Genomic DNA, 26,272 nt, shown 5'->3' with positions numbered 1-26,272 from the left:
TGCCGCCTGGACTTGGAAATTAAAACATGCACAGAACTCTGACATCAAGCACCCAAATACTCAGATATAATCAATCAGTGATGCTGAAAGCTAAATTGATGTCAGTGAATATATTTATTGGCTGGATTATGTATCACAGATATATCATTGTGTATATGTTGTTAGCTGTGTAACTGGAAACAAGATGTTTTGTTGATACTGAACTACACAGGTTTAAGTCAGTTATCAGAGTTAAAAGGAAATTATGTTCTACACCATTCCTTGTATCATGATGTAGGACACAGGTTATTATGCACAACCAAAAACAACACTCTTGTCCAAATAAAAATTCAATCCACTGAGGCACCCAGACATGCAGAGACAAAACACTATGAAATCAAATAAACTATAAATGGCATCTAACCCAGGTACAACGTGAAACTGATTTTGCACTGTCAGAGGAGATGGATGATGCACTGAGAAGATGTTGTGTTATATGTTGTATTAGCGGCTTTTACACTGTGCTTCTATTCTGTTTCTATGTCAGACACACTTAACTTTCTATTCTTGTGGTTTAGCAGCATTTACAGTCTGAGTTTCATTCTTCGAGGCTGCATACTTCACCTACATCTTTCTTAGTGCTGCAAGTAACAGTTATTTTCACTAGTGACTAATCTGTCATTTATTCTTGTGATGAATTGTTTGGTCCTTAAAATATCAGAATAGAGTGAAATCACAGGGAACCCTGGTGGCCTAATCACTGAGTCCATACCACGTGGCTGCAACATCCATTGTTTGATTCCCAGCAGGGGACACCCCCCCCCATTTCCTGTCTTTATCTCTACTGGACACATCAGAGCAAAATGCCCCACAACAAATGACATTAAAAACTGACCATCAAAATTCCCAAATTGGCAAATCAAATATGTTTGTTTTGTACAACCAAATATAAAAAACCCACAGACATTCAGTTTAATGTCACAAAAGACCAGAAAACCAGAAAATATTTTTACATACAAATATTTTAAAAACAAATTTCACAGGCTGAAACCAGGGAGTTTAAAGAAGGACTTAAAATGATTAATTGCTTATTGAGAGACAGTTCTAATTTTTCTTAATTTTATTTATTTATTTTTTTCCCCTGTATTTGGTTTTTAATTTATGCTTATTAATAATAATACACTTACCAATCATGTTCATTGTCATTCATATCCAACATTACTTATGTTTTCTGAACAATTTTGATACGAAATAAATAAGATAACTAGGTTGTTTGGGCTCTTTAGATAAATAATTTATTTTTGTTCATATTTTTCTACCCAGAATTCCCAGAACTCATCTTTCCCAGAATTCCAAACAGAACTGTTTCTATAATAACCGCTGCACACTTAGCTCTTCTGAACATCCCATCATGTGGCTGCGCTACAGAAAACAAAGTGGCCTCAGCCTGTTCTGAGATAATTTTCTGCAGCTACCGAATAGACTACAAACCAGTGTGGCTTCTCTGAACTCACCTTGAGGTCTCTGTGAACAATGTGCTTCTGGTGGCAGTACTGCACCGCCGATACGATCTGCACGAGGGAAAAGACGAGAAGAGTTTAGTTAAATGTCTGGTGTTGTGTTCTCAGACAGTGATAGAGGATGTGGTGGAGGAGATGTGGTCGACACTAACAGGAAAGATAGAACATAAACCAGGTGGGGCTAAAGATGTTGAGAGGGTGAGAGAACAGGTTTCCTTTTTGCAGCAGCTCTACTCCAAATTCATCTGTTTCATAGTCCAACTAATGGTACAGAAAGGCTGGGATGCATTTTATATATTAGGGCACATGTGGTTCCTACATTCATTTTAATTGATCTTACTTTATTTTTAATTCTCATTGTTTTGCATCTTCAGTTTCACTTTCAACTGGGTGAGATGTTCACTGTGACTAAATGCTATGTCATATCCATTTATGCAAATTGATTAATGCTAGCCTGACCGATAACAGGCTTTAAATACATATTATTGGAGATCACACTGCTGTATCCATACTTGCAGATATAATGGCTTAAGAAAGAACAAAAACTGGAGAATGAGGCCAAAACATCTTTGAAAACGTGTGTGTATAGATTCAAACTGTATCATGGTTGTACACAGTCACTATGGACCTGGGCTGTTTCCCTTGTAACTTATTAGCTGTAATAAATAGGAGCTATTTTGAATCAAACTGCAGCCATGTTTGATCATGTATAAACATGTGTTTTAATGCCTCAGACATGCAGTTAGTTTGCTTACAATGACATTTCAAAGTGAGACAGTCTAGACAGACTCTCACATGAAAATACACTCACTAATTTTAAATCTCTACAAGTTCTGACAAAAATAGCGTTTGGCCAGTTTCTGATCTTCAAACAACTGTCTGTGACTTTGGACTGTGTGTGACAGTCATTGAGACATAATTGATGGGGAAGGAGGCGAGCTTGGACATTTCTTATCTGTCCTGCCTGTGGGACAGATAAGAAGGCTGCTGAGGACAGAAGGACAGGAGGCAGAGCCGGGAGCAGAGGTGTGAAACCAGAACACTGCAGGGGAAGAAAGCTGGGTACCTGTCTAAATTTAGCCCTGGCCTCTTTTTCCTTCATTCTTCCATGTGCAACCAGGTAGTCAAACACCTCTCCTGCAAAAGAAACACAGAGAGAGAGGGAATTAGACAAAGAGTCAGGTGTTGGAGATGGAGGGAGACAGAGAAAGAAACAAACAGTGAGTCACAATTTATAAATATAAGCCGATAAAAATAACTTCAAGATTAATTTTTCAACGCAGCTGGCTTGCACAGTCACCCATGTGCATGGTTCGGGGGTGTTTCTTGACCATATTGAGACGAGCGCGGTGCTGCTTCCTCCACACTAAATCTCTCCTGGAGGCACAAAGCTGCTGCCGTGCGCTCCAGCAGCAGACCCTTCTCCCGGCCCACACTTCCAGCCAAAACGTGACCACGCTCACTCATGTGCTAATTGAACTGGGGTGGCTGGCGTGCATGTGTGTGTCCATATTGAGGCGAAAAGAGAAACTAAACATAATAACAAACAACGAAACCTGCAACAACCAAACAAAAAAAAAAAAAAAAAAAAAAAAAAAAAAAAAGCCTCCCCCACTTTCCCTGAATCCTTGAAACCCTTCCACTCTCTCAGGGCTGACCTGCAGAGGCGGTCAGAGCGTTTCTGTACTTCAAAGCTCTAGAAAAGCAACAATTCATCACCGGTCTCTGACTCAACTGCTAAAGACAGAATGTGCCTGCTAACACCTTCCATATCAGAGCTGAAGAGCACACTGTGTGCTGCACATGGGGAAGAGATTAAAGATCAGAGCTGGGAAGGAGCAGGAGAACATTAAGTGACGGAAAATAGAAGATACTTTTTGTTAGTTTCAGGTTTTGTCAGACTTTGGATTGAATTGTTTTAAATACACAGACACATTGAATATGTTACAGCAACACTACACACTTCTGAAGTCTTTATTATGCACTTGTGTGTGTGTGTGTGTGTGTGTGTGTGTGTGTGTGTGTGTGTGTGTGTGTGTGTGTGTGTGTGTGTGTGTGTGTGTGTGTGTGTGTGTGTGTGTGTGTGTGTGTGTGTGTAAATAGCCGATTAGAAACCTGATAACCTGTACACATGGCAGAGTAACCTGGTTACAGTAAGACGATTTCTTAAACGTTATGTAAACTAGAAACCAAGTTCTCATAATCGGGGTAGGGGATAAGAGAAACCATATCCACAGGTGGATTTCTGCTGGAGAATGATAATTTCTCTAAGTGTACAGGTGACCAGGTTTCTAATCAGCTTTTTATCATGGATACATCTGCGTTCACAAAAGAATGTGTTTGATCTCAAATGTGTCCTCAATGTGTCTTGAGCATCTGAACAGGGCCTAGAAGTCTGTTTCCATGGTTGAACATTTGACTGATGGATTGTGCTGTGAGAAACAGCAGCATCTTCTGTCACTGATACAATTAAAACAAACGAGCCGTGGACCCAGAATTAGGTCGGAGGTAGAGGAGAAACCTGATTACTGACCTGTTACAGTTAAACGTGGATTTACAATAACCAAGTTACTCTCTGATTACCTGTGTAATCTGGTTGTAACCTGGTCACTTCAGTGCATGTAAACATACATCTACCTGATTAAATGAGGTTGCTCTAATCCCCTATCCTGGTTACAGAAACCTAGCTTCTTGTTTACATGACCTTTAAGAAACTAGCTTAGTGGACAGGGCTAACTGTAACCAACACTTTTGCGTCAATAAAGCTTCAGACCACCAGAGGCAGCACTGAGCCCTCTGTTACTGAGCAGTTTCCCCAGTATTTTCCCAATAGTCTTTGTGTAACAAATTTAATCGCAGAAAGCGTAATTGGACTGTACAAGTTTCTGGAGAGACCCATGTAGTTCTGGATCAGGCCAAGACTGCAATCTGCCATGCTGCTGAGAGGGCTGATTGGTCGCTTTGAGATCCTGTTTGAATCCCGAGAAAACCGATGCCAAACTGAGAGAAATATTAGATTTACTTTATTACAATCTAATCTAATTGGCCTATGATCAGAGTCCCCATCTTTGTGATAATGTGATTTGCTCCTCAATGAGCAGGTCTTCAAAAATGTTTCGTCTCCACTTGGCTCAGCGGTTTAAATATGACCTTTACAGGAAATCAATGGCAAGATGTGCCTTTTAGGGTCTGAGTGTGTGACACTGCATTAAATAAGAGGCTTTCAGCGCAGGAAACATTCCTACAGTAAACTAACTGTGGGAGAGAAGCTGCAGCTCTCACAGTCTACAGTTCGTCACTACTGTGTTGTTTTCCTGTCTTGTATTCACCTTCGTTAATTGTTCCACTTCCTTATTATTCTACATGTTGTAGCACAGTCACACTGCAATCAACAATTGAGAAGACAAATGTGGCACCAATTTCCCTTCACTGACTCATCATTCAAACTCGTGAGATGCAGTTTCAACCATCTCAGTAAGTAGAGGAAGTGCACTCATACCTGAGCAATGCTGAACATGTTAACACTCTGAAGCTGTTCTAACCTACGATGCAACAGCTTTTTGTTTTGGGTTCAGACTTGCAGAAATCGATGGAGCTGATAGCAGTGAAACAATATGGCTTCCCTGCTCTGACTGGGCTCTCCGTGTGTTTTCAGAGGACTAACCTTTATTTCTGAGCTTTTATGCCCCTGTGAGTCAGGATGCAGTCAGAGATCCTCTGCTAGTCAGCTGCTTCTGCTGCTGGTGGTTGAAAACCAGAGGAGACAGAGCCCCGACACTTTGGAATAGCTTACCAAAGGAGGTCAGACTTGCAGAGTCAGTTCCCTGTTTCTTCTCATTTCTTAAGACACATTTTAAAAACAAAAGCTTTTATTGTGTGGGGTCCTTTTAATTTCATTTACCATTTACTTTGTTTTGTTTGGATGTTTTACATTTGACTCATGTGAAGCACTTACTAGTATTGAAAAGTGCTATACAAATAAATTATTGTTATTATTAACTTATGTCTCTGCGCTGACACGTGACCATCCCTTCCCTTGTTTCAACCTCAAGGGAGAAGTCTTAAAATTTTACAAATTTTCAAGTAAATGTTTTGTTAATCTTTATTGCATAGGGTTTGTACGTTCCTCATAATTTCCCAAAAACTTCCAACGAAGTTTAATGTAAAGATTTAGGTCATCTTACACGAACTGCAGGTAAACAGAGACAGTAGATACATTTCCATCCAAATTTAGTGCAAAATTGAAGAGAAATTTGAGTAAAAAGTAAAAGAAAATGCAAATTAATGTGTGTTTCCATGCACTGCTGTTATGTGAATATTAGGAGATGGGGGCATCAAGTTAGACAGTTGGTGGAGCTAAATCTTCCAGCGGTTGTCACTGCAGAAGAAGACGATGACGACGACGACGAAACTAGACTACATGATTAAAAGAGTGTCAGTCAAACCTCAAACAAATAAAAAAAACATGTAGAAAACATGATGGAATTTATGTAAATTTGGTGCATTAATGTGAGGAAGATTACACGTCTCATCGCTCCACACACAGCTAATGTTTTTCTCTCTTCAGTGGAAGTTTGAGTGTTTAGATCACATGCTCCATATACATCATGAATTATTCTCTAAGTCTGTTTACATTGCACCGTGTCGCATTTTGATTTAATCCATACATTAACTTTTCCATCTCTGCCAAGAGACTTTGGAAAACATTTCCACAGATTCCACTGCTCCAATTAAAAATGCAAACAAAACAAAAACAGGTTGATAGAAATGCAGTTTGTGTTCACATATTCCAATAAATTAATTATTTGAATTAACTGTCTTTTAGTCAGTGTACAGCAGGTCAGGTGAATATGCAGAGTGGAATCTGACTACAAGGAACAATAAAACTCAACATCCTGTAACTGAGGAATTAAGTTATTAATGAGTTATTACTTAGGTTTAAAATGGAACAGTTCCTTCAGGATTTTGTCTGGTTTTCAATCAAATTATTAGTTAATTAATTTGTTATTTTCAGAAAAAATTCTAGGAAATAATTAGAAAGTTATAAGGGAAAGAAAAGACTCACAGAAAAAAGTGTTACTTTGTCTCGTTGTGAAGATATTGATTTCAGAGGACAACTGCTTCTGCAGTAATCACTGACAGCACCACTCATCTTCACACTGGTTTATTCTCATTTGCTTTCATTAACAACTCCATCACTCAGTTTACTCAGACCTGTGTTCTTTTGCTTTGTTCTTTTCAGGTAGAATCAGAGTCTGCTCCCCAGATCTATCAATTATTAACACACACACATTTATCACATTTGGTGTTAATAAATTATAATTGGGACACTGGGAGTAGCACCGTGTGCAGATTTCTACTGAATATATCTGGTCATGTCTCTACAGCAGCTGCAAACTTTCATTTACAGTCTATTGGTATTTGTACAAATGCAAGTGCAAAAACAATCAGTTGTTTCATGTTTATACTTCACTGTGAGAACGACAGGTTCCTTTTTTGTTGAGGAAATTTCTTTGGCTTATAAACCCTTTTTAAAAAAATGCATTTTCATTCAACTAAAGGGGCGAGATTTCTCAGTCAGACAGGTTGGACGTGATGAGGGTACATGGTTTTCAGTTACACCAACAAAATGTGAATAATTTTATTTCTGTCTCACCTCCGCTGGCATACTCCATCACCAGGTAGAGCGTCCTGTCTGTCTCAATCACTTCAAAAAGCTTGACTGAAAGAGTTAGAGAGACACAGACAAACAGAGAGAGAGGGAGGAAATTATAAATTCAATCATATCTAGAGATGGGAGATAATCAGACACAGACTAATGAATTCATGGACACGAACACCAAAAATGTTTCCAAACAGACGCCCAGAGAGTGGAGGGGGGAAAGTGAAGTCACATGGATCAGAGTGTGTGTGTGTCGTGACCATGTAAGCACAGCATCGAGCCGAGCAGAGCAGCACTCAATATTTACTGTACTGTTCCCAAAGCTGTTTTTTTTTTTTTTTTTTTTTTTTTTTTTAACTGCAGTGTGTTCAGCTCGAAGATATAAAAGACTGTGTGATGATCGGCTGAGGGCTGCACTGCTAAATATAGACAAGGTGGGAAGGAAGGGGGAGAGAGGGAGAGAGGGAGAGAGAGAGAGAGAGAGAGAATGGGCTGGTAAGCGCTTACTATCACCCTGGTAATTATAATCACATTTCTGCAGAGGAAATCATGGAGGACAGGGAAAGGAAATTAAAAGTAATTAGCGGGGAATCCCGTCTCCAAAATCAAACACACCATGGCAGGCTGGTCTGGTGTGGACGTCCTGTGTCTGTGTGTGTCTGTGTGTATGTGTGTGTGTGTGTTTTATTTATTAACTACACTGAGCTAAAGCTGATGCATTCTAATACAACAGTCCTGTGACACAGCCACTTCATTAAGGGGCTGTTAAACCACATTGTGTTACACAGAAGTGTTTGTTATTTAGCCTGCCCTCATTGATAACAATGGGCTGGCCAAAATAATATTAACACCTCTCAATATAATGTTATACAGTTCAACAGCACCACAAACTACGTCCTCTACAGTGATCATTAAGTTGAAACAACACCTCTGTGAAAGCTTCACCTTAGCTTTAGCTTTTAGCATTAGCTTAGCATTAAGAGTTGACATTTTATCAGTATCAGGTTACAGTTAACTGAATATCTGAGTCACTTTGGGCTCAGATATTCATGTCCATTCTACAGACTGAACAACTTATTGATTAATCGAGCAAATAGCCAGCAGGTTAATTGATCATGAAAATAATCTTTGGTTGAGTCATTAATTCATTTTAAAATCTCTATTGATCCTTCTCTTAAAATAAAATAATCTCTGTTGCTTTTATGTTTCTATGAATAACATGAGTCTTAATCTATTTTTCCATCTTTTTTTCCTATGAAATGTAAACAGTGTCATTAGTATTATTTTGATGATGATGATCATCATCATCATCATCATCATCATCATCATCATCATCATCATCATCATACATTTTCTGAACCAATTTATCACACAAACGATCAAACTAATCGATAATTAAAATAATCATAATCTGCAGCCCTATACATCAAACAAGACCACGGTGCCGTTTCTCAACTGGTTTTTAGCGATCCAGTTACTGCTCAAGCTCTCAACAGCTGAGGTTTTTGCGATTCTGGCTCCTTCTTGCTGCAGTGGTTTGGTGTTAGTTGGTATTTCCTCTTGCAGCTGGTTGTTTGATGCCAATGTTTTCTCCTGCTCTAGGCAGCGTGCTCTCGTGTTTATTGATCAAACCCATTTCATTTTCTTATCCAAAAAAAACGGAAAAAAACGGCCCTTCACGTTCAGCCTCATCACTCAGCTGCAGTTGTCCACAGAGGACACAAGTCAAGACGGCAAGTTCAAGTCAAAAATCATCTCCAACGTTTTATCGTTTGATTTTTTTTTCAGTGTCACAGGCATTTCATAAAATGTCAAGAATGTTTCTGGCTCAGGCCGTACAGTCTGACCTCGGCTACCCAACCTCATAGTTTGGATGGCTGCCATATTTACAGAAACGTTTACATTTGCCAGGATTGTTTGATTCTCAAGAACACCCTGTGACGTCCGTGTGAACGGAAACACAAAAAAGCTCAACCAACAGCACAACAATTGTGAAAACATGCTGATGATCCAGTGGCTGGCAGCATGTTGGTGGTTGGTGTGACTGTCCAGGAACAGAAAGGTCAAAGGTCAGAGCCCTACATGTCAAATGTCTTTAAGCAGTGACTGAACTCTGGCTTGTTGAATTTCAACTGTAAACGATTACGAGAACTGAAATTTGAATTCATATGTGTGGAAATTTATAACAAATTTGCCGTTACAGTAACATAACAGTGAGTGTGTTTCAGATGCACTTACCTATATTCGGATGATTCAAGATCTTCATTATTCTAACTTCTCTGAAGAGCTGAAAAGAAGGAGAGAAAAGTAGAATTTATAATTCATGCTTCAGGTCCTTTCTTGCCATTTCAACATAATTAGGAGTATTTTTGCTTTGGTGAGCACATATAAAACTAAAACCTCAGGACAGAACATTAAACTGGAGCAGTGAACTTCATACTGAGGAATAAAACAATAAAACCACATTATTCAGCCCAGCCAGGTAAAAACCTCAATAATAAAGAGACCAATCTGACTGAGAAGAATAGAAGCTGTTGAAGTAAATGTCCACCTCAGGATCTAATCGACTTTACAGTTAAAGCACTTTGTGTGGAAATCAGTCTGCACAAAGACCATCTCACTGACTTCTTTGGTGTCAAACTGTCTCTTTTCTTTCAGACAAAATATTTGAGAAGTAAAGGAAAAGAAGGGAAAGAGATTATTAATTAATTAAAATTCCAGGGGCTTGTACCAGGAATGTTCTTTAAGTCTAGAGAATATGATTCGTAGGCGTGTCTGTAGCACTACAACGCTTCATTTACGGTCTGTTGTGACACATTTTACCTTTGTCAAAAAAATTGCAGCTCCTGTCATTTGGATATTGCACTTGGCCAAATTGCAATTTCGATAATATTTTGATGTAGTTATTACATAGTAATTATATTAGGTGGCATTAACATATGACATGCCAATTCCCTTTCACATGGCAATGATTCAGTTTAGAGATACAACTATTAGTTGCTTAGTCGGTCGACAGAAAATTCATTTGTGATCAATGGTTTCAATTACTTTTATTTAGAGTTGTAGCTTCTCAAATGTGAGGATTCGATGCTTTTCTTTGTCGCATGAAATTAAACATTTGATTTTATTAAATTTCGCAGATTTGTGCACACACACATCAGATTAATTTCTAATCGCAGATCAGTGTTTTCCTGCTGCGTGTCAGATTTTTCCATCCTGCCCACATGTCTTGATGAGGAAACATGTAACCAGGTTCCCCGTCAACAAGGAAATTGCTCATTCCTATTCTTAGACGGTTCATACAGTAGCTCATGGGTTCAGAAACCCAAACACTGGTCCTTGTTCATAAGTCAACACATTTGTCAGGGAAAAGTGATCATTTTGTCACCGCCGGCTCATCATCGTAACAACGGGAATCCCTGAAGCTCAGCGTCAGGTCAAACCAGCCTGAGAAATGCTCGTACAACAGCCGACACCCCCCTGCGGCGGCAGGGTCGAGAAGAGCATTTAAATTAAGTTAAACATGCAGCATCACATCTCCCCAACTCACACTAATAACAAGACACTCTGTCGCCACACGCTCTCCTCCCCCATCAGCATTCAGAGTGACCAGGCAAGCAGATTTGTAACGGCCAAAAATGCTTTTTAGTCCTCCACTGTGTGAGGCATAAAGAGATCTGGGTGCCATTTATTATTGACTACACCTCTCTTCCCCTCCATAAAAATGTAAAAAGCATCAATAGTTCATGAGGCGGGAGTAGTCGCAGCGTGCTGGTTAGCTTAGTGACGAACAAATGGCAGGCCAGAAAACACACAGATAGACAGACACCTTCCAACAAAGGAATGAGCACATACAGCACAACATGCGTGTCCGTGTTATATAATGCTGTAAACAAAAACAATCATGCAAATCGACAAAAAGAAAAGTCTTTTTGAGACAATAAGTCACTGTTCATGTGTACATTTTACACATTTATCCTTTGAAAACGCAACTGTTCTTTTTGAATAATATTTTCATCAGGTTTTTGCGACTGTGTACAGTAAAATAATCATTTAGTCTATAAAATACAAAAAATAGCAAAAGTTAAATAAATAACTCAATAATTACTTTAAAATGTTTTAATCCAAAATCTTCATTTTAAAGCTTTAACCACTCCTGATTGATTCAAACAGCTGAAACATCCTTAAAATCCTTGTTTTGTGCTTTTTGCTCATTTATCTTCATGATACCTTCTAACTTCTTTTCAATATTATATATTATTATAGCCAATAAAAAGACAAAAATATTGGCAGATCCAAACGATGTCATTAAACCACCGTCAAATAAACTACTTTTTACTACCTTTTTAGTTAATGACATAAATCGAAGAAAATTATTAACATATTTACATTTTAAGGCTATAATGACTTGGCATTTTTACAAGGAAAATTAATCAGTTATTAAAATGTCATTTTCTTTTCAGTTGAATAAATCACTGAACTGAAAAATGATGTTTCATAATCTCACGGATCATAAAGCTCTAACGTCTTGTTTAAGTTATATAGCGTTGCTTAATTGTACATTTTTCTTATTCAGCTCTGAGCTGTAAACTCTCCGGTCAGTGGAGGGTGAGATGAGCAGGTTCTGTCTTAGCCACAGAAAAAGAAAAGTTTGACAACAGATTCAAACCCTCAGAGCCTCGGACCTGCAGGTCCACTGGGACGCCCTGATACGGCCTTCTGTCCTGGTGTCTGCCTGAGAGGCAAACAGATGGTGGCAAACAGCGGGCGATGTTTTCACATTCAGCGCGGCGCTGCACGCCGAGCTGCTTGAACACACAGTTACACAGTTCTGTGAAACTGTGGAGAGATGCTCGTTGTTTAAGGTCTCATTACGTTTCACAGTGACCCTGCCGCACTCTGAACCAGGTCTGTCCTCATGTCCACTGGACCCACTGTGGTGCAGATGTTTTCCGTCACAGAGGAAAAGTTCCTGACATTTAGCAAGTCTTACAAGCTTATGGATGAGGTGGAGCTGTATAGAGGTGTGACGTAAATCCACAGTCTGGTTCAGAACTCTTCTCTTGTTTGTCTGTTTGGGGAGGATTTCAGGGTTATTATTCATCTTAAGCTAATTAAACTAGCTAAGTTTTACCACAGGCATGATCACTTGATCATGATTGGACTAAAATTGGAGTTGGAAGTTGGCAGTATGTACAAAATCACAATTTGGAGGTTAATATAATTTACCGTTATTGGTAATTTTATATATTTAGTCATATTGCTGCTTCTCTCATTGTATTACATTTGGTTGTGGTCTCTTGTGCATAATCACGATAATGTTTTCAGTTATTTTTCAACTGTAGAGCTAAACTCATGTCCTGTCAAAGCCACTGTTGAGGCTTACAAATGTAAACGAACAATTAAGGGCAGTCAGTGGCAGAGTGGATAAAATTTGAATTTATGGATCTTTTTTTGTGGATACAAAGAAATAAACTGTGGAATTTTATGTTGAAATATTTGTGTGAACCAAGTTAATTTTTGTGCGAAGGACAGTGGATCAATAAACTCTTTTTGCTTTCATCTACAACAGGAGTCGGTGTGAGCTTTGTGGATATAAAGAAAAAATCATGTTTCAGCTTAAAGTTTGAACTCTGCACCAAGTGTAGGATCCTGCATTGTTGCACTGTCGAAACATCTAATTAAACAAAGGAGGATTTGTTTTTTCTTTATTTACTGGCACAAAAAACTTGATTTCTGATATTTTTTCCATCAAAAACTGTCGAAAAGAGATATTATATGGGTGCAGTTTCTCTGCATCATCCTGTGTGTCTAGAAAACGAGTTAAACAGAAAACAAGGCTGTAAAGATAATGTATTGTTTGAAATCACATGATACTAAAATGGTAGGTTCAACACTCAAATCCTCCAGGGAACGCCGGCTGTGTGAGACTCTAAGACAGTAAATCTGATTTCATTCCAGCTTCAGAGACAAGTGAAGGGTTAATTATGAACTCCAGTCAGTGAAGCCTTCAGGATGGAGTCGACCAGTTTGGAAGCCATGTTAACGAACTGAGCCAGGACGAGTCTGGAGGAAGAGGAGGAGGAGGAGAGAAGCTCTGGAGTGAGCCTGAGGTCTCCTCACTGTCATTACACTCTGCCTGTGATCCCGCTTTGCCCATCATTATCCTGAAAATACTCTCCTGAGCTCGCACAAAGTACAGAGGAATAAATCTGAGCTGGTTTTCTGTGTGACACTGGAAACCCCGTCACCTGGCTACGAGAGAGAAACTACAACCAAGCTGCAGGATAAATCTGCTCAGAGTGGTTCGTTTGTTGGTAAGAGACGAGTTCTCGAGTGTCTCTTTTCAAAAACTGTGTGACTTTGTTAAGTTTTTTTTTTTTTTTTGGCACAGTCTGCGCTGCCCTACATAGCAGATACGAGCTTCAGACACAAAATGGGTGTATGGGAATACTTTGTCAGGTATGTTCTGCAGTAAACAGAATTAGTGGGAAAAACACCAGAGAGAGGCAGAGATGATTCACCACATAATACAACCATTAGGTCGAGGACGTAAACCTGCTGGTGATCCAGTCATACCACCACAATGATGCACAGCTGTCCCCATTACACAACGTGTCTTGTGATCGATACTCGCCACCTTAAGGCTAAATGACACACAGTTTGAGGGTGGAATCACACACACACACACACGCACACACACACACACACAGACACTTGGCTCTTGTGAGTCCAGATCTTAGTGGAAAACTTCTTCGCTGTTCAGTTAATTACAAGTGATGTGAGGCTTGTAAACAAAATCCTGTGGGCTCAACATTAGATCATTTACTTTTCGGGTTCATCCCACCAGGTCGAGAGACTTGGACGCGAGTCACAACAAATCGGATTACAGCTCCTGCAACATCAGCTCAGAACCACCAGTGTCTGTACAGTTTTTTGCTGTGGTTGAAAAAAATACCCAGAATGCATTTCATCCTTAGTGTGTTCTGTTGGGCTCTGCTTTCTAAGGAGGACACACTGCTTCTCGGCACAGTTATTTGTTCCCTCTAAAGCTTTAATGTTATTGTTCTCATCTGGACAAACTAATCAACCTGAGGGAATAAACGCCATGGCTCAGATTTACTGCTCCAATCACATCGAGGTTAGGACACTTTAAAGAAACAGGTTTGTCTCAGTATTTTGACATTATGAGGCCACGAATGAACAGATGCCTCGACTGCTGCAAAGAGAAAAATTCTGCACCAACTGAATTTTCTCTTTCCAGACCAATTTATAACAGTGGTACCAAACCTCCTGAGAACCTTTAGTTCAAAGCTTTGTGTACTTGTCACCTTTAATCCCTTTGTCACAGGTTTTATGTCTGTGAGTTGTGAAACGTTCAACAAAGACTTTCCGAGATTAGTTTTATTTGAATCATATTTTGAATCACCATTGAATCATCAAGCTTAAAAATATTAAGAAAAATACACAGAAAAAGATAATAATAATAATAATTCTGTGTAGCATTAGTTACATGGTGGTGAGTGGAGTAGTTGATTAATTGGTCAACAAACTATTTTGATAATGAAGTGATCTTTCTGAGCAAAAATGAACATTTGTTGGTGCCAGCTTCAGACTATAAAACCTATTGACCTATTTTTCTGCTTTTCTCTGTTTTATACACTTGTAAAAATTAATCTCTTTGGGTTTTGATCAGTCTGTCAGACAAAGCCAACAACTTACAAATCAGTTCAACTAATAATCATGAAAATTAGCTGCAGATTACCTGATGTCACTTTGTTGATTAAACAGTGCGAAATTGGATAACATTAGTTTGGCACCGATTACAAACAACACATGTTAAAATACCAGAGAGATCAAAAAAGAAGTTCTTCTCTCACACTGAGAGAACATCAGAAACTTATTTATATTCACTGGATGATGCGGCAGAATTAATATTATTTTCACTGTGCTGTTTTTACTTCACTATGAAACTGATTATTTATGTTATTAAAGTGATGAGAAGACAATGCTGGATGAAATAAAAACAGGACATTTGTGTCTTCAATGATCCCCACAAACAAAGTGATTGATAGATTCAATAAAATGCTATTGAACCCCATCCATTAATATGAATCCTTTCATATCACGAAAGCCGTTATTAAAATAGAAATGAAGTACATTCCTCATAAATGTACTTTTTCCTGTTCAGGCTTCAGTATCTGTTCTCTAACCACTTCATAAAAAGATAAACCTCGGCACAGTGAACAGAGGTTGTCCCGGACTCCAACCATCTGACGGAGAGAGTTTAGATTTAATCAAGCCTTCCAAGTGTCACACTCCCTTGCTGATCTTTGACCTGGACGACAACAAGAACCCTCAGCGTGCTGAATCAGGACAGAGAGGGAGGAGCGGAGCGGGAGTACTTCGCCCGTAGCCAGTGACAGATGTGAACGTCGACTCAGCTCCTCCAAACTATTAAGAACGGAGGCTGAAAATAAACATTTAGGCTTCGGAGACGATATCCCCCGCTATCAGCCTCTCGCCAATTCCTGCTGTTACATAAGAGGTCAGGACACAGCGGTGCCGGCTCTGATGCAGGTTGGCTGTTTCAGCAGCACCGACTCAGAGGCGTAGACAAGCGTAGAGGAAAATAAACACGAGACCCAGTCCTTTAAAACTCATCTGAACCTGAACACAACATCTGATACACAAACCTGGAGCTACCCGATGGCTCAGTCAACACGTTCGACCAAGGCCGCGAAACAGCACAAGCAGAAATGCTTTTCAAAGAATAAGTTGTTTTTTTTATTCATCTTATTGCCTAAAAAACTCATGAAAAGACCAAAACCAACACAGCGTCAGTCTGTCTCTCAGTACTTTCCAACTTCCCCGGCCTCTCTGTGGCTCTCCACTGGTTTCTACTGAAGACATGTGGATCTTTAAAAGCAGCTCAAATATATATAGCTTCATTTTTCAGGCTCATTAATTTCCCAAAACAGCTGAGCATTGCAGTTTTTAGCAAATATTACTTAAAAGGGAGTAATAAGTGCAATTCTTGGGAACTACTTTGAGCGTATTTATACACATTTGGTGCATTTGGTTGAGTGATTACAGAAATAGTGCCAGGCTGTGGCTCATTGGGGCACTTTTAACAGTTTTAATAGGTTTTAGTGATTAGAGGTTAAGGGAAATCCTGACATGGGGAAGGTTTGTGACTGATTAAATTCTCTCTGTTATTCTCACAGGAGCTTTGTTCTGTTGAGGGAACTGCGGCCCAACTTATTTTAGGAAAATCAGTAACCGACATGATTTCTGTGTTTTGTTGTTGATTCGTGAGGTCTAAGTAAGACTTTCAGTTATTTATATAAATGAGTCTTTGAAGAGAGCCTATATACTTTAGTTTATATAACTTTACATTTGTTCTAAGGACATAATTATCAATATTGTTCTGCTGCTGTTTTCCCCCTTAACTGATTGCTAATTGATCAAATTAATTGATAGATCATTGTGCTGCTGCTGGTGTTTGCGTCCTCTCAGTGTTTGTTTGGCTCGACCTAATTTAGGATCAGGTCTAATCATCCTTGGGTCTATTTGGGTCAGGTCTGGTTGCATGCGGGTCCTCCTCAGATCAGGTCTCTCTTTTTGGAAAATAATTTCACGCACGTCAGGTTCAGGTAGGTTTTCCATGGGTCCATTTTGAAAGACCTCTAACCAGCACTTCAAAACCTCATTTGTTTAAGAGTCATGTCGCCATGAGAAAGAACCAGACAAACTTTTCCCCCGTTTCCAGGCTTTATGCTAAGCTAAGCTAATTGGCTGTTGGCCTACCATACAGACATGAGAGTGGTATTGATTTTCTCATCCAATTCTCAGCATGACAGCAAATAAGTGCATTTCCAAAAAAGCTGATCTACTCTTTTAACTTGAGTGACCCTCCCAGATATGAAACCCACAAGATCAGGGGCCAGGCTCAATCACTGAATATCATAGCCTTAAAATAAGCCACAAATCTAATCCTTGTCAGGATTTCCTTCAAGCCTGAATCTCCAACTCACCAACCGAGAAGGAAAAGAAAAAAGCAGAGAAAACCTATAAATAGAAACGTTACAAGAATGGGAACCTTTAACGTGTCAATCATGGAAAAGTATTAAATGTACTTTCTTTTTTCAAGTGTGTTCCAATTCCTTAAAATAAACATCAAGAGAAATCTTTATATCCCTGGTGGAGCAGCAGAAAAAAAAAACTGACAAATTAAGAGTTTTTTTTTCTTTCCTTGACTGTGACAAAGCAGTAACCTAAAAACAACAAGGACCGCCGACAAAAGCCTCACGCTTTGTGCTTCCGTGAACAGCGCTGTCATGACTCAGTGTTTTTCTGTCAGTGGAGTGTCACAGCCAATGCCAAAGGGCCCGGGCCTCTGAGATACAAAAGCCAGAATCAATGGAGCTTTGGAAAAACCGATGGAAAACCACTAGCCGACTGCTGAGAGGGAAGAGGGAGAGACGAGCCCGGGCGGCAGGGGGCCAGCTGAACATCAACACCCAAAATCATCACCGTCACCACCAGCAACAGCAGCCGCCAAGCTCTGCCCCGTCCCCTCCTATCTTGTCTGATGAGCAAAAAAAGCCTCCGGAGCTGCAGCAGCTGAGTCGATATCGCTCTGACTTCCCTGAAATGACTTCCAGGCCGAGACACAGAGCCAAAATGTACAGAGGCACAGATCAAAACAACCACACACACACATACACACACACACACACACACGTCTCCCTTGCTAATGAGTGTACACATAAAAAGAAAGAGAAACAGGGCTATGTATGGGCAGCTCATTCTCAACTCGCTGACTTCAAACTGTAACGTGAAACTGCTATTCACTGGGCAGCAAAAGCAGCGTTCACTCTCCTCCTGTGAAATTTGCATTTTAAAAGCAAACCCGCTTCCTGATTTGGTTGATTTAACAAGGAAAACAAAACTGTCACTCCCAGTTGCATGACAACCCAGCAGCATGAATTGGAAAAAGGTAAAAAGGGGGGGTGGGGGGGTGTAGTTTCTCTTGGAGGCTAGCAGATGTTCGGGGATTAATGACAGAGAAAATAAATAAACGACAGCAGCAGAAAAGACAAATCTAAACTTATTTTACACTTGTTGATATATATATAAGAAGATATATTTGTGGTTTTAAGAACCAAAAACCAAGTGAGTGTAGTTTTACATCTCCTCTGTCAGGAGCTGTAGTAGAACAGGTTGGTGAGCCAATAAAAATACAGCAGTTTTCAGGTAATCACTCAGAGAAACCAAATCCTGCAAGGTTAGGTGGTGGATCCATGTGGGTGGGGCTTGGGGCATGGCTGAGAGCAGTGGCTGCTTTGTTGTGACATCACAAAGTTACAGAAGTCCTGACGGCTGGTTTTAAGGCTCAGCTTCTGAATACAGGCTGTGTGCATTTCTCTGTGGACTGAGGCTTTAATACTTTTACAGTATTAATATAGAACCTAGACCTGCTTTATAATCAAAAAACACATGGACATCTACCTTTATACAATATGGGACCTTTAAACACTCGGATTTGCTCTTGTTTTTCTATACAGGCTTAACAGAAATGATTAAACCCAAGTCCAACACAGATACAGTCTCCTTTAACAAGCTTTACAGTCCAAAGTCTTCATGTAAAACCTAAGTGGGGCACTCAGCATGGAGCTGAATCATCTCCTCCACTGCAAACGCTAAAATAATAAAAGCTCTTTATCCACCCCAGGAAGCTATACGGAGAACACATGCTCCGTCCCAGCATGCCCCGCTTCCCATTTACACAATTAATACTCAATCTGTTGTGCTTCATGAATTAGTAAATGAATTCTGCCACAGCATGAGAGTATAAGAGAAGAGAGAAGGAGGGTGGGGGTGCAAATTACCTTCTGAAGGCTGTTTGGGTTCAGCTGCGTCTTGTCTATTATCTTAATTGCCACCTGTGGAGAGAAAAAACAGCATCGAAACTGTGCTAAATGGGACATATGAGCAGAGGAGAAGTGTGAAAAAGAGGAAGTGGAATCGAATAGAAAAGAGACAACAGCTCAGGGAAGGAAACTGACATTAAAATGCTAAAGCAGAAAAGAAAATGTGTATTTTTGAAAAGAGAAAACACTGGATAAACCACAATTTAGAGCTTTTAAAGTCAATCTGAGACAGTTTCTACATCCTCCTCGAGATAAAACGTAGCAAAAAGCAAGTACAGAATAATTAATGACAGAATCAGGGGGGGATTGAGGGGAAAAGAGCACCACTGCTTCGTTAAATGTCGTATGCTGTGTTCAGAAGAAGCTTGCTCTTTCTCTTCATCAATTATGAACAAATCAAATGCTCAGCAGCGACGGCTCACCCTGAAAACATCCATTACTGCCAACAAGGTTTAGAGCGATGAACCTGGCCGTACATGGAGCTGGAAGCGCTGAGTATTGTTTGAAAATTTTACTGATGCTACTGCTGACACTACCCAAGTTTTGGTACAGATAACACAGTACTTTTTATTCCCTTTTTATACTGTTACTGTAAGATTTATTTTTCCCGAAAATCCTATAAAGGAAATCAAAGTTCTTAAATGTTAAACGTTGTCCTAACAAGCACTCATACTAAAACTCCTCAATGAAATGGTCTATAATTGGTAAAATTCTGAATCAAATCAGGAACTGTCTGGTCACAGAATAAGAAAACAAGATTACAAATCTGGCCAAACATTCAGTTTTTGATATGATGAGCCACGGACACATTTTGGTCATTACAAAAGAAGCATTGAGGTTCAGTACCCAGCCCTGGGAGCTGAAATGAGCTTTGTTATAGAGACTGAATACTGTCATTCCCCAGTGAAATTGCAGGCATGAAGCTCAATAACCAACAATGATAAATGAAGAGTTTCAGTGTTCCTCATGCAGACTGTTTAAGTGGTCCGGCTTATTTACTTCAGGGGACACCGAAGTTCAAAATCTCAGCCTAAAAGATGTCAAATTTAATGATAATACTGATGCAAAAATCAACATATTTATGAAATCCTTGTTCAACTGTTGAGGATGATATTCAGGTTTAAACAGAAAATGTTATGTTAGTATTATAATATGGTAATGATCGTATCTTCCATATGGTTTGATTTCATCTTTCTACTTTGCACATACGGCAGAAAAAAAAAAAAAGTTTTCATACACTCTCTGTTGCCATATTATTAGGTACAACTTTACAGCCTAAGGTTACAGCTCTGCCTTTACATCAACACTTACAAAGTTTTAAATTTTGGTATTTTTTTAATGTGTAAATTCAATTATGTTACTTGAGGTTGTAGTTAAAGGTGGTGTTGTATCAGACCCTATTATCCTGAGGGGTGTTTCTAATATTTTGTCCTATTTATCTACAATATAGGAGCAGAACACCTTTGAATATAAATGCAGTACAGTTCAAGAGAATGATAAAACATAACTAACACCTCTGATAGTTTCAAGAAAAACTTAAAAAGTAAATTTTATGGTAGAAGAGCTGTAGTGGACTGCATGACCTGTACAGGTGTATCTAATAAAGTGGCTGCTGAGAGTAAATGCCAGTATAAAGTAGTATGAATCATGCTAGTTTGAGATTGACTATTTACAGAGTTTAATTTGTTGCATTCATAATTTCAAAAGAGTGTAAATTAAAATCATTTTATCCCACAAGTACTCAAGATTATATACATCTACCGTCTGCTACAAGAACATTTTAATTTACCCACTTTGTTTCTATGATACCCACTTCATCTGTGCAAATTCATGTCTTCTTCAATACATGATGGTTGTGAAACAGACATTTAGCCTGGTTTTCTTGTTGCACATGTTTTAAGTCTCTCAGAAGCTTATTAAACACTTCAGTCAGCGTCTGTGTGGCTCTCACCTCTCTGCCAGTGAGGATGTGTCGGGCCAGTTTGACCTTGGCAAAGTTGCCTTTGCCGATGGTTTTGAGCAGCCGGTAGTTGCCGACGTGGGGCTGCTGCGGCTCCTCCGAGCTGCGTGATCGCCCGCCAGTCCGGGCCGAGCGCGTGCCGATCTCCTGACGCCCATTGCTGTGAGACGTGTGCTGTGGAAAAGACACATTATTTCAGATGGTTGCTGGTCGTTGAATCGTACATAATGTGAAAACATCAACATGTATCAGTGGTGACTCACATTGACCCACAGTGACATATCTACTTAGGATATTTATGGTTCTGCATCCAGACATAGACAGATGGCTGATAAACTCAGTGTTTTCCAGGCTGTTTCACCATTTTGACCGAGTATCAGAGCCTCAAAACCAGGCAAAGACATCACATTAATTCCAGGCTTTTTCCACTTTTAAATTTTGCAATTGCTTTGGTACATTTTGATGTCAATTTGAAAATGATATTTCTCTGTAATATGCCTAAGTTGTCAATCAAATATCAGAAAATAGTGAAATATGTCCATTTTAAGTTCCCAGGATTCTCTGTGACGTCTTCAAAATGCTTGTTTTGCCCAAATAAAAGATCTAAATCCAAACATATTCAGTTTACTTACATATAAAACCATGGAAAGACAAAATCCTCACATTTAATATAGTGGAACCAGCTAATTGTTATTGTAAAAGAGATATTTAAATGATTCATGATGTTTCAGATTAATTTTCTGTCAGTTGACTGATTGTTACAGCTCTAAAAAAAAAAAAAGATTTGCGATTCAAACTGTCAAACTTACACTCAAGTTACTTAAATTATAATAAAGAAAAATAATTAAGGAACATGATGGATCAGTTCCCAGTTGATTTTTGATCAGTTTTAACTTTCACGCCTTTGTCATGAAATTTGCAAACATGCATCTTGTGCGATTTGAGAATTGTGAGTGGATTCACTCACAATTCTCAAATCGCACAAGATGCATGTTTGCAAATTTCACGAACAAAGACTTGTCCAGTCTCCAGCTTCCATGTATAAAGGAAAGTCACGTTCTAACATTAGTAATTGACAACTAAATTGTAAAAATGTGACCAGGGTGAAGAGCAGAATTGTGTGCCTAACTGGAGGACTTTTTTTTTGCTTGTTTGAGATATTACTGCCTCTTGTCCAACTAATTTTCTTGTGCTGTTTTAATCAATAACTAAAACTTTTTTGTCAGCTGCCATGACAGTGGGACTAGAGACACACTGGGCAAAACTCTGCCTGTTAGTTTATAGTTAGTTTCTTATCAAATATTTTCTGTCTCTTCATTATCATCTTCATGGTATTTAAAATTTTGTTCTTATGTCCTTGTCACATGTAAACCATGTTTTTAAAAGCCAATATAAAAATAGACTTGTCTTGTCAACATAAAAGGTAAAATTGAACATTAAGCAGCTGGCAGCTTCTGTCAGTGGCATATCCTGTGGTTGGCATGCAGACTTTTTGAAAACAGGAAGCACAGCTGAGCAAACACAAACAAGTAAAAGTTTAAAAAAAGGTTACCGAAAGTTAAAAGGTTAATCCATAAGAGCAGTCTGGTTCAGATACTGTCACCGCACTGCTTCTCTGATTTATCCCCATAAAAGTATTTAACAGAGATGGTAAAAGACCCAGATCTTGATGCATCATCACTGTAGCAGGTAAATCACAGTTTAAACACTATTCACACCATTCACTTACATGTGTGGCATTTGTTTAGAGAAACACCATCTCTACTCTCTTTTCCCGGGATGCTATTAGAGCTGCAGTGTTTAGTCAATCAAACAGTGGTCAGAAAACAAAACCAGTTAATAGTTTTTCAAGCAAAAAAGCCAAAATTTCACTAGTTCCAGATTTGAATTTGTTTTTTTCTTCGTCTAAACTGATGTTTGGGCAAAACAAGCAATTTCAAGACGTCAGCTTTGGCTCTCAGAACTGTGATGGGTAGTTTCCGATAATCTAGAAAATAAGTGGGGAGATGAATCGATAATGAAAATAATTGTTAGTTGCAGCCCTCCATGTCATCAATTTGTAATAATGACGCTAGCGGAGTTGGTCTTTGTTGCAGGCACCACCTGCAAAGACTCTGGCAATTTCTATTTACCAATTACCTTTTAAAACCCTACATATTCAATTCTGGATTGCATCTAAATCATGCAATCAAAGATAAACTGTTTGCTGGAGACAGAAGTAGGCATCATGATTTTGTGCTGCACATCTCTGACAGCACCACCAATGGAGAGATTGATTTTTTTTTTTTTTTTACGGGTGCTGTGCTCAAAAGCAACCCCCATGTCCCTGCAACTAGAAAAAAAAAAAATCTGATAGATCAACTGTCCCATCAAAGTCTCATTAACAGTGGCGGTGCCCTCTGCCCCGCCCGGCTCTACCCCTCCCATCCCCAACCTAACTGACCCCATTCACCCCGGAGACAATGAAAGGGACAGTGATAAAGTGGGGAAATTAACAACAAGAGTGTAGACGTTCATGCAATCCTGTAATTGTATAAAAAGTCACATGATAGGCAAGAAACTTTATGCCTAACACTAACTACTTTGTACTCAATCTAAATCCAATTTTTTTTTTTTAAATCTGCAGATAAGCTATTGTGCAGACACTACAGCTAATATCGGGTCTCACAAGAATACCACAGAAGATCAGGTAGGAAGGTAGGACAAGGTCATAATAAACTTAATTAACACTGCAGACATTAAAACTTCCCATAAGAATATTTTAAAGCTGTCGGAGGAGTTATAAAACGCCATAAACCACAATAAGGTCACTTTAAACTCTCCACTAAGCAGCACAGACACTTTAAGTCACTAAAGGAATATTTTAGGACTTCTACAGTGATAGCAGTGGAGATAAAAATACCATCAACTAGGATAAGGTCACTGTTGAATACCAAAGCCACACCGCAAAAAGAAACGCCTGTGGGAGCATTAGGATGCAGTTTTTTCACAGAAAGGACAAAGAAATATCTATATTTTCTAAAAGGAAAGAAAAGAAATGCCATTTCCATTTTTCAGGCTGACAACTTCCTGTATGAACAAGGAAAAAAATCTTGCCGTTTAATTTGATCCTTTCCTTTTCAGTGGTTACTCACAAAGCTGCGGTGTCTCCTGGCTGCCTGAGAGCCCGTCATGTTTCAACAGGAAAACACTCTGCCCTGCTGATGATGCCCATAGAGATTCCCACAACACCAGATTTTCCCTACTCAGAGCCCCGATAACCACAGAGAGACAGAGAGGGAGACAGCAGGAGGGGGAATGCACTGATCTGAGTCAAGCCTGCTACAGGGGGACACACCAAAACCGGACACCAGACACTGGCCTTTCAAAATAAAAGCTTTTAGTCAGTTGCTTTCTCCGTGTTGGAGGCATGTCTTTTTGTGGGACTATCTGACTCTCATACAGTGCAATGGTGAAACTGCCAGCAAAGTATATCAAAGTACACTTTTAATGCTTCCTGTTTTGTTCTAATTGGGTCTGCATCTAACAATTGTAGTCATTGTCACTTAATTCAAGACTGAAAGTTGATTGGCAGCTCTTTTGATGATCAATGTTTTCGGTCATTTTCCAAGCAAAAATGCTCTTCATGTCCTACTTCTCAAAAAAGAGAATTTGCAGCTTTCCTTGATCTAATATGATAGTAAAGTGAATATCTTAGGTTTTTTTGTGGCCATGGTTCAGACAAAACCACAAGGTTAATGACATAATGCAGGACTTTAGGAAACTGAGTTGTAAGAAATTGTAATATTTTGCACTTTCCTGACATGTTATATAACAAAGGAAGTGATTTATTGCAAAAATGATCAGCAGATTTATATGGATGATGAACATCAGTTAAGAATGGTGAAAAATACATATTATAATATCCTAAAGGACAAATGTTTTTTCTTGAAAAATGACCAAAATTATTAATCGATTGCCAAAACAGGTGGCAATTCATTTTCTTCAAATCGACTGATCAAGTAACTGTCTAATCACTGCAGCACCAATTTGACTGATTGTTATTTTTTTAGTTTTAATTATTGTTTGAGTTGGTTTTAAACCCCGTTTGTGGGCTACTGAATCTTTACATTCGCAGCTACTGTAATGGCCTAATTCCCCCACAGGGATCAATAAAATTTCACATCTTATCATCAGTGCTCTGTTTGTGCAGTATAAGTCTTATCTCCAGCTGACTCTCTGCTGCTACCGTGATGATGAGTCATGAGATTCTGATGATATCACATGACGTTACGTGGCTGCAGTTAAAAGGGGATTATTGGCAACGATACAGAAAAACGGAGAGAAATTGAGTATGAATTTAGAAAAACCACTGAATTCAACAGCACATGGCAAATAGAAGAGTTGCCCAATTCAATTTTAACTTATCCCCTGATAATATGTATTTATGCATGGGGTAGATGCAAGCTGCTGTTATATGGGCAGTAAGTTAATACTGTGAGAAGGGCTTGTTACCAATTCAAATTCTGAGGTAAAAAAAAAAAAAAAAAAAAATGTTGAAATAATAAAAATCCCAAACATCTGCAAGGATTTCCTGAGTCTCTTTTTTATATAGTTAAATATTAAATATTGTTGGACTTTTGTTGGATAGAAAAAAATGTATTTATTTATTTACAGTTGTTTTCTCATTTAATCAATCAATTAATTGGCCTATAAAAAGCCAGAGAAAAAGTAAAGGTATCTGTCAAAGAAAACGAGATGGAGATATTGACATTTGAACCACTGGAATCCATGGATTTTGGGCATTTTGGTTGAACAGATGTTGTAAGCAATTAATCCAGTTGTGTGGCTACTCGCCAAAGAAAGTAATTTGATTTTAAGTCATCACTTTGGGCTCTGATCGCCAGTTATTCTGACTATATTACCACTTTCTTTCAATTCCTTGATCATTTGAATCACCAAAAAAACTTGATTTACGGACAGTGACTCAGAGTTGTGGAACGAGGCAGTGCTTGGTTACAATTGAATTTGTATGTTAATAAATAAATACATTTAAAATAATAATAGTTCATTTATTCTCCCGGTACATCATGCTAATTTTGGATTTAAACTGATTAAATGTTTCTCTATGTGGACAAAGGTGAGTTTAATTTTGAAAATCCTCACCGGAAGCTCTAATTGTTACAATGAAACACTCTTTCAGAGGGATGATTTTATTGGACATGAGAGGGCGGGA

The 26,272-nt window shown here is 38.9% G+C and overlaps 1 protein-coding gene across 20 annotated transcripts in view; it reads right to left on the bottom strand.

Moving 5' to 3' along the window:
- Nucleotides 1–26,272, bottom strand: part of mark3a (MAP/microtubule affinity-regulating kinase 3a) — a 58,517-nt gene that overhangs the window by 31,184 nt on the left and 1,061 nt on the right. For 18 of the 20 annotated variants that reach the window (XR_011693592.1, XM_071497623.1, XM_071497624.1 and 15 more), the window contains exons 2-7: nt 21,049–21,231; nt 19,056–19,109; nt 9,400–9,448; nt 7,156–7,221; nt 2,566–2,636; nt 1,494–1,550 (exon numbers count right to left, since the gene is read on the bottom strand). Coding sequence is in view for 19 of the 20 variants with exons in the window: in XM_071497623.1 (XP_071353724.1) it covers nt 1,494–1,550; nt 2,566–2,636; nt 7,156–7,221; nt 9,400–9,448; nt 19,056–19,109; nt 21,049–21,231 (480 nt within the window). In the remaining variant the exon portion in view is untranslated. Of the gene's footprint in view, nt 1–1,493; nt 1,551–2,565; nt 2,637–7,155; nt 7,222–9,399; nt 9,449–19,055; nt 19,110–21,048; nt 21,232–24,191; nt 24,956–26,272 lie in introns of those variants that run through there. The other 2 variants (XM_071497610.1, XM_071497622.1) reach the window with 2 other exon arrangements.

This window comes from Trachinotus anak, unplaced genomic scaffold (assembly GCF_046630095.1).
Source record: "Trachinotus anak isolate AG129_WGS33_773 ecotype Australia unplaced genomic scaffold, CSIRO_AGI_Tana_v1 ptg000015l, whole genome shotgun sequence".
Taxonomy (NCBI): Eukaryota; Metazoa; Chordata; class Actinopteri; order Carangiformes; family Carangidae; genus Trachinotus; species Trachinotus anak.
This window is presented reverse-complemented; position numbering and strand designations above follow the sequence as displayed.